At 51.1% G+C, this 13,371-nt stretch overlaps 1 protein-coding gene across 5 annotated transcripts in view; it reads right to left on the reverse strand.

Moving 5' to 3' along the window:
• Positions 1-10,748: 10,748 nt before the first annotated feature.
• The window catches only part of Nckap5l (NCK associated protein 5 like), a 36,783-nt gene continuing 34,160 nt past the window's right edge, over positions 10,749-13,371 (reverse strand). For 3 of the 5 annotated variants that reach the window (XM_075960627.1, XM_075960628.1, XM_075960629.1), the window contains 5 exons: positions 12,853-13,015; positions 12,615-12,696; positions 12,039-12,347; positions 11,811-11,953; positions 10,749-11,615 (listed from right to left, as the gene is read on the reverse strand). In XM_075960627.1, coding sequence (XP_075816742.1) covers positions 11,406-11,615; positions 11,811-11,953; positions 12,039-12,347; positions 12,615-12,696; positions 12,853-13,015 — 907 coding nt within the window. In that variant the 3' untranslated portion in view covers positions 10,749-11,405. The remainder of the gene's footprint in view (positions 11,616-11,810; positions 11,954-12,038; positions 12,348-12,614; positions 12,697-12,852; positions 13,016-13,371) is intronic. The other 2 variants (XM_075960630.1, XM_075960631.1) reach the window with 2 other exon arrangements.

The raw sequence follows: 13,371 nt of genomic DNA on the forward strand, positions 1-13,371 counted from the left end.
GAACCTCTGAGCTGTACGTGAGCCACCCCGATTAAACGTTTTCCTTCGTAGGAGTTACCATGGTCATGGTAACCCTAAGACACTCCGAACAAGTGTGGATTAGGGGTGTTTATTCCCCCAATGTTTTGATCTATTACGATGATTCCCCATTTTGGCAAGTCATTGTCCACTAGCACAAGAGAGCTACTTGTAAATTTCTCACGTTTAGGAGGCTCAATATCAGCACGTGGAGTGCAAGCTGGCTGGACTTCAGGCCCTCCAAAGGAGCTAGTTCCAGGACAGCTAAGACTCGCAGAGAAACCTGCGCAGCTCCTGGGCGGCAGAGCTGGAATCGCCTGGACAAGTTGCCTGGGTGGCAGTGCAAGCTTCGTAGAGTGAAGAGCAGTTGAGGAAGACAGCTGACTTCAGGCCTCCACATGTACACACAAAACTGCATGTTTGCAGGTTACCACTGTGGGGTTGCAGTGAGCGACAGTCCTGCTGGGTCGGGATGCTCAGGAGTGCTCTTTGGAGAGGACCAAAGCTGAGTCCTGAAGGTTGAGTTAAAGTGAGAGGAAATGAAGAGAGATTAGGCACAGGCGTGGCTCGGTGTGGAGAGCACAGGTTTTGGTGGGTCAAGGAAACCAAAATGGGAATTAGGCTTGTCAATAAGTAGAGCAGCAGTTACCAAGGACTTCAGTAGGAGGCACTACGGAGTTGACGGCCCTGAGGGCACTTAGCGAGCAAGAGAGGGTAGACTTGATTTCACACCCTGCCGATTTGAGATTAGCAGGCAAAGGTCTTTTCCGGTCTAATTCTAGCCCTGGTACCAGCTCGAATGAACTAGTCTGCCTAAGGCACTGGCTGAGAGGTCTGTGACAAGGAAAGAGCGTGAGATGATGCTCTGTCCAAAGCAAGCTTAGCTGAGCCCCACCACCTGGTCTGGGGTTAGGGGTCAGCCTAGGCTACATAGTAAACTCGGTTAAAGGCAGCTCGCACCAGACTCCAAGGCAAAAACCTAAGGAAGATGCTGAGAGCTCAACATGGAACAATTTAGGCATCAGTAAGAATTGTAACTAAACTAAAAAGACAACTTTTTGCTTTTATTTATTCATTTTGATTTTTTGAGACATGGTTTTGCTATGTAGCCCAGGCTGGCCTTGACCTAATTATCCTCCTGCGTCAACCTCACACCTCACAGATGCTAGAATTAGGACATCATGCCTGTTTGTTTTTAACTGAGTTTTTTGTTGTTGTTGTTGTTGTTTTGTTTTTTTGTTTTTTTTGATTTTCGAGACAAGGTTTCTCCGTAGCTTTTTTGGTTCCTGACCTGGAACTAGCTCTTCTAGACCAGGCTGGCCTCGAACTCACAGAGATCTGCCTGCCTCTGCCTCCCGAGTGCTGGGATTAAAGGCGTGCACCGCCGCCGCCCAGCCCAAGAAATATTCCAATAAGGGATGAAGGGATTACATTGTTAATGTGTCCCTGATGTGAAGCCCTGTGCTGTATGAAGGCAGGAGATGACAGCCTTCACTAGTGACTTGTTAACAGAAGCAGTGAGACATTACAATACTACCAATAAAGTATTTTAAAAAATGCTTATTTATTATGTATACAATATTCTGTCTGTGTGTATGCCTGCAGGCCAGAAGAGGGCACCAGACCCCATTACAGATGGTTGTGAGCCACCATGTGGTTGCTGGGAATTGAACTCAGGACCTTTGGAAGAGCAGGCAATGCTCTTAACCTCTGAGCCATCTCTCCAGCCCCCCAATAAAGTTTTTTTAAATAGCACTTAAATCAGAATCATAGGGAGTTCTAGATCTAAGTACCATTTATAAGAAAGACATTGCATGAACATTAAACCACCACCCAGGAGGTCTGAGGAGGGGGTGCTGCTGGAGAGCTGGCTCAGCAGCTACTAGCATTTCCTGCTCCTCCAGAGGACCCAAGCTCCCAACACCCATGTCCCATAGATCTGACGCCCTCTTGAGGCCTCTGTGGGCGGGCACTGTACTCCTGCGCATACCCACACACAGATGTACACATATACATATAATTAAAAGTAAAATAATTAAAATTTTAATTAAAAGCACTAAGTGGTAAACTAAGAAAAATAGAGCATTGAACACATAGTTGGATGGCAGACAGTTGCCTGTTATGCCTAGGATGAGACCAGAGGTTTTGTGATTTTGTTCTACAATGTATATAGACGTCATTATATAATTTATTTGTCAATTAAAATTAATTTTAGGGTTGCCTAGCATGTGTGATGCCCTGAGTTCAATCTTGAATTTTAAAAAAATTAAAGTTTTAGCCCAATGTAACTCAGGCTGGTAATCAAAGTATTCAGGAAGATAATTTGGGAGAACTGCCAGGGGTTTGGGGCTATCCTGAACTATACAGAAAGTTCTAGGCTAGCCTGAGCTGTAAATCCAGCACTTGGGAGGTGGAGGGAGGCCAGATATCAGGAGCAAGGTCAATCCAGATGTCATGGCAAATTAGCTCATCAAACATTGGGGAGATCCAAATTAAAGCAGGCATGAACTATAGCTAATATGTATGTATGTATATATGTGTGTGAATGTTTGTGTACATATATGTAGGCATTGATAAACTGAGTGCTGTTGAAAGTGTGCAGCAACGGGCACTGGTGTATGTGGGGGGAAGGATGCAGTCTCTTATAAAATCAAACAAATTAGACCTCGAACTCAGAACCTCTACACTATGAGACTGATTGGTGTGCTGTCTGTTTGCTCCATGGCCATTTAGAGGCCTCTAGAGAAGTGGTTATGAGTTTAAGAACTTTTATTGCTCTTGCAGAGGATCTGAGTTCCTTCCCAGCACCTGAGCCATGCAGCTCACAACCCAGCTCCAGAGGATTTCTTTGTTTTTTAAGGCTCTTACTATTCAACCCAGCATTTGCTGGATATCCTAGAGAAAAAGAGAAAAAGAAATTACATTCTCATAGATGCTGCACCCTATACCGAGAGAGAGAGAGAGAGAGAGAGAGAGAGAGAGAGAGAGAGCGCGCGTAGGTTTGAGTTATCACATCCAGTTGTTGTGTTACCAAACTCAATCCTCTGCACGAACAGTGTGTTCTTACAACTGCTGAACTGTCTGTCTCTCCAGCTACCTTTCATTTCGGGACAAGGTCTCATAAGATCCAGGCTAGCCTCAAACTCACTATGAAGCTAAGGGGGACTTTAAACCCCTAACCTTCCTGCCTCCACCTCTAAGTCCTAGAATTACAGGTGCTTGCCACCAGATCTTGCTTTATGCAGAGCTGGGAACTGAACCCGGGTCAGGCTTTGTGCATTTAGACAAGAGTCCTACCAAATGAACTACATCCCCAACTCCAGCTTTTCTAATAACCCCAAACTGGCAACGATCCAGTTATTCTTCCCTTTTGACTGAATAAACAAACGGTACATCCTTGGGATGGAGATGAATCATGGCATACGCAACAGCTTAGATGCGTTTCCAGAAAGCTGAGAACGTGAGGACTCTTGGGAGGGGAAGGCAGAGGGACAGATTTGGTGGCTGTGCTGGGGCTTTCATGGCACCCTGGCCTACAATGCTGCTCCATTCAGTGATCACCTATGACTGCCCAGTGCTTTCCACCTACTGGGTGCCCAGTGAGCATCTGTTGCAGATGTAACAGGACTGGATTTTTTTTAAAAAAAAAAAAAAAGAAGAAGAAGAAGAAGAAGAAGAAGAAGAAGAAGAAGAAGAAGAAGAAGAAGAAAAGAAGAAGAAGAAGAAGAAGAAGAAGAAGAAGAAGAAGAAGAAGAAGAAGAAGAAGAAGAAGAAGAAGAAGAAGAAGAAGAAGAAGAAGAAGAAGAAGAAGAAAAGAAGAAGAAGAAGAAGAAGAAGAGATGAAAGGATAGGTATGGCATGGAAGTTCACCAGCAGAATGTCCTGACCTCACGAGGGTTGTCCAGCTGCTTTGCCAGCCTCGTCTACATTGAGACTGGCTGCAGGAAATGTGTCTCCTGTGATGCAAGGCTGGTAGAGAACTGGCAGGGATAGTTCCAGCCCTGTGAGATGGACAGGGACAAGTTTCTTCTTTTCATGCTCCCTGTGCTTTGTCCAAAACCTGTATTTCCGCTTATAACCACAGGGTGGCAGTGCAGCCCCGCAAACCATGAAGCTGCCGCCGTTGCACCATCTACTGGTAGCATTCTCTCCATTGCCAAGAAAGGACTGTTTTATTGTTGCTTAGAGAATGAGAGCCTCGTGTGGTGGCCCTACACTTTGAGGCCTGGAGAGGCCACCGCAGGGGCAAGAAGATTGTCATGAATTCGTGGCCAGCCTGGGCTACATAGTGAGCTCTTGTCTTCAAAAAAAGAAAGAAAGATAAGTAATATGGGATGCCCCCCCCCATGCTGTGATTACTGTTAATGAATAAAGAAAGCTGGCTTGTGAGGGCAGAACAGAGGTAGGTGGGGAACACTAAACTGAATGCTGGGAGAAAGAAGGCAAAGTCAGGAGATGCCATGTAGCTGCCTCTGGGAACAGACGAGCAGGAACCTTGCCTTGCTGGTAAGCCACAGCCACGGGGCGGCCATATACAGATTAATAGAACTGGGTTAAATTAGATGTAAGAGTGAGCTAGAAATATGCATAAGCTAATAGGCGAGGCAGTATTGTAATTAATACAGTTTTTGTGTCATTATTTTGGGGCTGAGAGGCCGGGAACAAACAAGCAGCCTCCTACAACAGATAAATAAAATAAATGTACTCCAAGGAGTTCTCCTACCTTAGAGAAACACCCTACTCAGGCAGTCTCATGCTACCTGCTTGGCTTCCACTAGGCAAGGACTGAAATTTAATTTCCTGATGGCTCTTGCACCGTAAGACCCTAGTTGCCTTCTTCCTGCCCACGCACTTGCCGCTTCACCTCTGGGTTTCCTCTGGCAGTTTTCACCTCTGTCTCATGTCAGCAGCATGAGCTGGGAAAACGACATCCCTCTGGTTCACCGCCCCTTCTCTTCTCACCCATACTCCGCTTGCTTCAGGAACCCAGCCCAAGTTTTCTTCTCTTCCCCTCCTTCATCTTTCAGCATTAGGGATCAAGCTCAGGGCATTGTTGCTAAGCAAGCGTCATACCTCTGAGTGACAACCCACATGTGTATGTGCATGTACATGTGTATATATGTGTGTGTGTATATGTGTATATATATGTGCATGTATATGTGTATATATATAGATATATAAATTATTTTGCATATGTGTATGTAGGGGGAGGGATTGCACGTCAGTGTAGATGCCTGGAGAGGCCAGAGACAGCAGATCCCTCTAGAGCCAGAGTTACAGGTGGTTGTGAGCCATCCAGTGTAGGTACCAAAGTTGGTCTTCTGGAAGAGCCTTGTTCAATCTTCTCCACTGATCCATCTCTCCAACCCCAGGGCAGGGTCTGGCTTTGGTTTTGTAGTTCAGGCTGGCTTGGAACTCTCCATCCTCCCCTCAGCCTCCTGAGTGTTAATCGGTTGTAGTCTTGATGTTCTCTGGAGTCAGAGTGTCTGGGCTTAAATCACAGCTCTTCTACAGACAGGCTTTAACCTTTCGTGTTCCAGTCTTTATCAAACCAGGGTAACAGGATCACCCACATAAAGAGATTGCATCTAAGGACAGCCAAGTAGCCACATGCGCAGCTGAGGTAGTGCTTGGCCTATCATAAACGGTGTGTGTGTGTTTGCTCTTCTTTAGCATCTGTGAAGGAGAGGTCGCCTCCACTGGCCCTTAGTTCTCTCCTCAGCAACACTTTTCTAGTCCTGAAACCAGGTGTCTGCACCTACTGAGAGAAGCAGCCCCACTCCCTAAAACCATTTCCCCAGCAGCTGGGTGCCAGAGACTCCTAGTCCCCACCCTCCACTGGCTCCAGCTTCCTGTGAAGACCCTGGGAAGTCCTTAGTCTATATCTTTGGTGATTTCTCCCTGTCTTTACCACTTTCCCTCTCCACAAGGTATGAAATCAAAGGCTCAGGCAGTGCCTGTCGGGCAAACTGTGAACACGGCTGCCATGTTTGGTACTCCTCTAGGGACATGTGACGACTCCCACGACCTGGTCCTCCTATTGCCCTGCACCTTCCTCGTCTGCTGTTTCCTGAGAGCTGCCTCTGAGCCTTCTAGTCTCAGGCCCTTTATGGCTCTCCTCCCAGTGACTAAGCTTGTGTGTGTGTGTATGTGTGTGTGTGCACGTGCGAGCGAGCAAGCATCCTGTATTCACCAACTCTGCTGTCCTGCTCTGGTGTCGATGCCGGACTTCTTACAAAGACCAGACTCTGTTCCCTAAATTTCCTCAGCTTTGAGTGTCAAGTCCTTGGTCTACGCCACTTACTAGGCCTCCCTTTCCACTCATCTACCTCCTTGCATTTCTTATTTTTTTTAATCTTTTATTTTTGAGATTGTAATTACATCATTTCCTCCTTCCCTTTCCTTCCTCCTAGACTTCCTATGCTCTTTCAAATTCATGGCCCGTTTCTTTCATTGTTCTTATACACACACACACACACACACACACACACACACACACACACACACACATATATATATACCCCTGATTCAAGTGGACCCTCCTGGGCCTTCTCTAGTTGAGCCTTTGTTTTTGAGACAGTGTCTGCTATCCTAGGCAGGCCTCGACCAGCTTCTGCCTCCAGCGCTGGCGTGCTGGGACTCCGGGTGTGCGGTACCATGCTCAGATCTGCTGCTGCTAGATGCACTCCCAAGGCCTCATGCATGCCTGCTGGGCACTTAGCAGCTGAGCTCTACTCCCAGCCTTCTGCTTGCTTTTACTATGAGCATGGCTATACCTGTGGTGTGTGTGCTGTGCAGGCCACAGTGTGTGTGGTAGTCAGAGGGGAACGTTCAGAGGGTGGTGCTCTCCTTGCACTGTAAACCTGGGTCCTGAGCTCACGCTGGGCTTGCACAATAAGCACTTTTACCCACTGGGCCATCTTATCAGCTTTCCAGACACTGGGTTGTTTTTTTGTTTTGTTTTGTTTTTGGCTTTTCAAAACAGGGTTTCTCTGTGTAACAGTCCTGACTGTCCTGGAACTTGCTTTGTAGACCAGGCTGTCCTCAAACAGAGATTCGCCTGCCTCTGCTTCCCAAGTGCTGGGATTAAAGGTGTGCACCACCACTGCCAGACTCCAGTCATGTTTTTAAACTAGATGACTAACTCCCAGTGTCCCCTCTCCTCTCAAACTAGGAACTCATCGTTTCTTTTAGTAGAACTTCAAAACCATTTTATTACATTGATTAAATAACTAATTAGCTAACTTAGTGATGTTGTTGTAGAGAGGTCAGAGACAATTTGCAGGAATCTGTCTCCTGCTACCACGTGGGTTCCAGGGATTGAACTCAGGTCATGAGGCTTGGTGGCAAGCGCCTTTACCCAGTGAGCTATCTTGCAGGCTTGTTTATTCAGGACATTGGCCTAGTATGTGACTTGGGATCAAATGATTTTCCTGCTTTAGCCTCTTGACTGGCTAGTGCTATATAGTGCGTGACCTAAGCCAGGCCGGGGGGAAGGGGTCTGCCCAATATTAACTCCTGATGTAGATGGAGTCTTGGTGTACTTATCAAAGTGTCCTTGTTTGTAGGAAGTAAGCACCATGGTGTCTGAGGTGGTGCAGCAACAAGCTGGCGACCCATTTGCAAGTAGTTTGGGAGAGAAAAAGCTCTCTGCACCACATGTGAAATGCCCATGCACGCCGTCACTTCAACTTAATAATGTGTGTACCTTACTGTAAGTCTCACTCTGGTGAGGCAGAGGCAGGATTTCAAAGTTGAGGCAAGCCTCTGTTTCAAAAAACAAGTAAAAAAACCCTACAAACAAGTCTTAAAGCTCTTAAGATCAAATTTCTTTCTTTTCACTTTTGAGACAGGGTTTCTATGTTTAACAGCTCAGTCTGTCCTGGAATTTATAGACCAGGCTGGCCTCGAACCCAGGGATCCACCTGCCTCTGCCTCCCAAGTGCTGGGATAAAAGGTGTGTGCCACCACGGCCTGGCCTGTTTGCCTTTAATTAGAAAATTTTAAGAAAAGGTTTCCTAAAATCACAGACTTGCCAAAAAGTACTTACCATGAACTTGTGTCTTTAAGAGATTATATACTGGAAGAACCTCAGAGAGGGAGGAGGATGTCTAGAGGAAGGAGAGCGTCCAGAGGGAGGAGAGCATCTAGAGGAAGGAGGGCATCTGGGGGAGGAGGGGATCTGGGGGGAGGAGGGCATCTGGAGGGAGAGGGGATCTGGGGGGAAGAGGGCATCTGGGGGGAGGAGGGGATCTAGGGGGAGAAGGGGATCTAGGGGGAGGAGAAGATCTAGGGGGAGGAGGGGATCTAGGGGGAGGAGGGGATCTAGGGGGAGGAAGGGATCTGGGGGAGGAGGGGATCTGGGGGGAGGAGGGGATCTAGGGGGAGGAGAGCAACTGGGGGGAGGAGGGGATCTTGGGGGAGGAGGGCATCTGGGAGAGGAGGGAATCTAGGGGGAGGAGGGAATCTAGGGGGAGGAGGGAATCTAGGGGGAGGAGGGGATCTAGGGGGAGGAGGGCATCTGGGAGGAGGAGGGGATCTGGGGGGAGGAGGGAATCTGGGGGAGGAGGGGATCTAGGGAGAGGAGGGGATCTAGGGGGAGGAGAGCATCTGGGTGGAGGAGGGGATCTAGGGGGAGGAGGGAATCTAGGGGGAGGAGGGGATCTGGGGGGAGGAGGGCATCTGGGGGGAGGAGGGCATCTGGGGGGAGGAGGGGATCTGGGGGGAGGGGAGTATCTGGGGGGAGGAGGGGATCTAGGAGGAAGAGGGGATCTAGGGGGAGGAGGAGATCTAGGAGGAGGAGGGGATCTAGGGGGAGGAGGGGATCTAGGGGGAGGAGGGCATTTTGGGGAAGGAGGGCATCTGGGGGGAGGAGGGCATCTGGGGGAGGAGGGGATCTAGGGGGAGGAGGGGATCTAGGGGGAGGAGAGCATATTGGGGAGGAGGGGATCTAGGGGGAGGAGCAGATCTGGGGGAGGAGGGGATCTAGGGGGGAAGGGGATCTAGGGGGAGGAGAGGGTCTAGGGGGAGGAGGGCATTTTGGGGAAGGAGGGCATCTGGGGGGAGGAGAGCATCTGGGGGAGGAGGGGATCTAAGGGAGGAGGGAATCTAAGGGGAGGAGAACATCTAAGGGAGGAGGGCATCTGGGGGGAGCAGGGCATCTAGAATTTGCTGCTGAGCCTTACTTTCTTTTTTTAACTTTTTTTTTTTTTTTTTTTTGGTAATGGAAAGAAAACATACTATTTGTGGGGGGAAAAAAGCTAGGTATAGGAAAAGAAAATAAAACCACTGCAGCCCTGAGAAAAAGTTCAGTCCACACTTTTGGGACGACCTGCAAAGGAAGCACAGCAGTGAGCATGTCTTTCTTCAGGCCTTTGCTAAGGCCTGCTGGTCAGGGGCAGGGCAGGTGTCTGGCATCAGAGCTTCCTGTGTTGGGCTGAGCCAGCCAAGGATTTGCACTATGGGAAGGTGAACATTTGCCCATTGTTCTTGAGTTAGGAATGAGGTCACACTCAATTTACGAGCAGCTGTTGCACACTGAGATACCAAGTGTTCTGCCCCAGCCAGGATCAAGGAGGTTTTTAGCCAAGGCCTTCCTTGAAGTCCCAGAAACTGGATTCCCTGGAGTATCAATAACCGCACCCACACACCCATCCCCAAACTGTTTCAGTTGGAACCGGGCCTTCATCGGGGGCGGCCATAGTAGAGCCGTGGGCTGCAGCTGTTCAGTGCAGAAGCCTGCAGAGGATCAGGGAGGAGAGCCATGGCGGGAAGGGCTGCCTCTGGGCATCGTCAGCTCACCCTGGTCCAGGGAGCGAGAACAAAGCCCAGGAGCAAACTGACTGGACCCTGGTGAGAACGTGGATGGATCCTTTGAAGGGAAAAAGATGAGACGCAAGCCCACCATGCCAAACTGCTTTCCAGAAAGGAATGGCCACTTGAAGGCCAGGGTAGTTCTAACAGGAAATGATGTAATACATCAAGCTTAAGGCAATAATAGGCCCAGAGACAAGTCAGGAGGCTGCAGACTTCCTTCAGCCCACTTATGAAGAGGCAGGGACATAAAGGCTGGCAAACTTAAACAAAACTGTTAGCATCGCCCTGTTCTGGCTCTTGTTAATGTCTTCAGTGATGGGATAGGCCAGACATGGATGGACTGCAGGACGGTCAGGAGGACGTAGCTGACGGGACTACCTGGCTTAGCACAATCTAATAGACAGGTGAGGAAGACCGAAGTTTGTAGTGATTCAGCTTTCAGAACGATCCTTGACTTCTGGTCTAGCACTCTGCAGCCGTAGGGGACGGTTTGCAAGCCACGAGGGCGGGAAGACGGCAAGGTTAGCATTCCCACCAGGCTCATCCCCTCTCTGCCTGGGCAGTCACTAACTTTCCCTCTGTGCAAAGCCAGTGAGGCTGCTCATCACCTGGCCTGTCCCCCAGCTGGCACACAGAGGGGCTTGAGTGCACGATCAGTCTTCTTCCCCATCTCTCTCCAAGGCTGCCCAGCCTTGTGCCTCCCCTGGCCTTGGGGGCAGCCTCAAACCTCAGATCTAAGCAGGGCCTCGTTCACAAAACCCTAAGTCACCTCCTAGAGGACTAGCCACATTCTCTGGGTGGAAGGCAGGCACAGAGCCTCGTAAGAGCATCTGGGATCCCCTCGACCTGCCCCCCTGTCCACCTCGGGGTTATGTACAGAGAAGCTAGCAAGGCTAGATAAAGGGAGACGCTGTCACAATAGTCACAGTGGGGAGAGGCCGCCACGTTTTATTAGGGTACCGCAGAAGCAGAGGCTGGAAGCAGAGCAGCCGCTTTAAACATCAGATAAATTAACCGCAGTGGGGCTGGGCCAGGCGCTTTTATATGTGTGTGTATATAAAAACAAAGATGAAGACAGACCAACAGACCCCAAAGACATGGGGAGGGGACGCAGCACCATTCAGACAGCAGGGAGGACCAGGGCAGAGAGAGAAGGCAATTTGTCCCCCTCACCCCAAGCTCCACAAGCCTAGGGCTTCCAAAATTGGCCCCATGGGGCTTCTGGGGCAGGGTTGCAGCCAGGTTGGGCAGAAATGGCGGGCAGGAAGCCCAGCACCACAAGATGGCTCCGTCCAAGGTGGGAGCTGGGACAAGCAGTCGGGGCCCCCAGTCCCTCAGAGAAGAGCCCGACTCTGGTGAGTTAAGGGACCAGGGGTGAGGTCTCTCCCTGAGCTGAGCTTGGTTGTCTCATCCACAGCAGCAGTGGGGTATGCCAGGGACCCCAGTCACTTCTTATCCACCTTCTCCTTGGTCCCTTTACATGGAGCCTCACTGGCTCCGAGGCAGGGAGCATGAAAGCAGGCCCAGTCTGGGGTCCCCAGCTCTGGAGGAACTGGAGTGGGTGCCGTCCTTCAGCCCTGACTCCCACAGGACGACAGCGAGTCATAGAGTGAGTCACTTAGGGACTCGGAGGTCTCCAGCCCGGGAGCTCCCCCACTGGCCACTCTGCCTTCCTCGCCCATGTCCGACGTGCTGGGGGTACGACTGCCCCCAAATGCTGGGCCCTGAGGCGTAGCTGTGCGGCTAGGCTCCAGGCTCTGCTTCCGGTCCACGGGCAGGGCCTAAAGAAGAAGGACCTGCTGAGAGGGCCACAGAGGCAGACTGGCGTTCTGACTATACACAGTCCTTCCAAGGTTCTGGGGAGCAAGGAAGCCCTCTCCCAAAATGGGCCCTCACTCCTGGATGGGCAGGCTGTAAGTACCTTACCAGGCACGTCTGTTTCCCGGTGTCACTCCCTCCTGACCCCAGACCCTTACCATGGTGGTCCTAGGCAGGCCCTCCAGTTGTCGGGGTGGGCACAGGAAGGGGTCGCTGGAGCTGCCTGCTGCTCTGGTGTTGGGGAAGGTCCAGTTCTTGGCCAGCTGGACAGGTGGGGGAGGGCCTGGATCTTCACAGGGATCTGCCCAAGAGAAGGGGAAAGTGGCTGCATCTGCCCAGCGCTAAGCATCCTCTCGACGATGTCCACTGCCTGCTAGGACACTCACCATCAGGACAGGTCTGATGGCTTCGGTGTCCTGAAGGAGCAGTGAGCAGTCCAGGAAAGGCTGGCATGCTGGGGTGCCGCCCACTCACCAGCAGCTCTTCAATGCCTGGCACCTCCCGCTCCAGTGTGTGGGCACGACGAGGGACTTTGGTGAGGGCTGGAGGCCGAGCTGGGGGTGCCCCTGGCGGAGGCTCTAGCCGCAATGACTTGGTCTTGGGGAGATTCTTGCTGGGGGTTCCACTGCTGCCATGATCTGGCGGGGGGAAGGTCCCAATGCCACTGTCCAGGGTTCGAGTCAAGGAGCCACAGGCTGTGGAGAGAGTACACGAGCATGAGGCTCGGGCTCAGCCCTTCGCTCTCTCCCAGCTCCAGGCCACCCCACCCAGTCTTCTCGGCCCCAAAGGATGGTCTCACAGAACTCACCCCCACCTCTGCCACTCTCTCAGCTTGACACAGGTGCCCCTAGGGCAGGGAGAATTATCCCTATGCAGCCACTGAGATCTACATCTCCAGCAGCTATGGCTCTGCTGGCTCCGCTGCAGTGGCGGGCAGTGAGGAGGGAAGGGACTCTGCTGACCTGTGAAGTGTGCGGTGGAAACTGGCTCCGCCAGGCTGTCCTCCGAGGGCATCTCTTCCCGCCTACCTGGCTCATTGCTGGGCTGTGTGGGTACAGAAGATATGGGTGTCCATTCCAGTGACTCCCAAGTCTCCCACAGTGCCTCTAGGGGTACAGGAGGCTGGGTGGTCGGCCCTATGCAGACTTCCAGGTGCCCAGGAAGCCAGGCCCTTGATGCAGCCCCTGCCTAAGAACTTACCTTTCCAGAAGGTTTTCCGCAGCCCTCAAGTGGCCCTACCAGGCCATTCCGGGGTCCACAGGCAGGCCAGGGACTCTTGGGGTCAGTGGACGCTGGCTGGAAATCCCCATACTCAGGCTTGGGCTCCCGCCAGCTCTTGGGGGGCAGCTCCTTGCCATCCACCCTAGGAACAGCACAACGGACGTGAGGGAAATTGGTGTTTCCCAAGACTTGAGGCGTTGAAAGGCATCGTTCCTAACGAGGTATTAAGATGGAAATGCTGGCCAGGTGGCAGTGCTGGCGCACACGTTTAATAGGCAGATGCATCTCTGTAAGTTCAAGGCCGGTCTGATCTACAGAGTGACTTCCAGGATAGCTGGGCTACACAGAGAAACCCTATTTTAAACCCCATGCAAAAAGATGGAAACGTGGTCAGGCACGGTGCTGCACACCTTAATTCCAGTACCAGGCGGAGGCAGGTGGAGCTCTGAATTTGAGGCCAGTCTGGGCTACACAGGGAGTTTCAGGACAGTCTACATA

Source organism: Microtus pennsylvanicus, chromosome 2, assembly GCF_037038515.1.
Source record: "Microtus pennsylvanicus isolate mMicPen1 chromosome 2, mMicPen1.hap1, whole genome shotgun sequence".
Classification (NCBI taxonomy): domain Eukaryota; kingdom Metazoa; phylum Chordata; class Mammalia; order Rodentia; family Cricetidae; genus Microtus; species Microtus pennsylvanicus.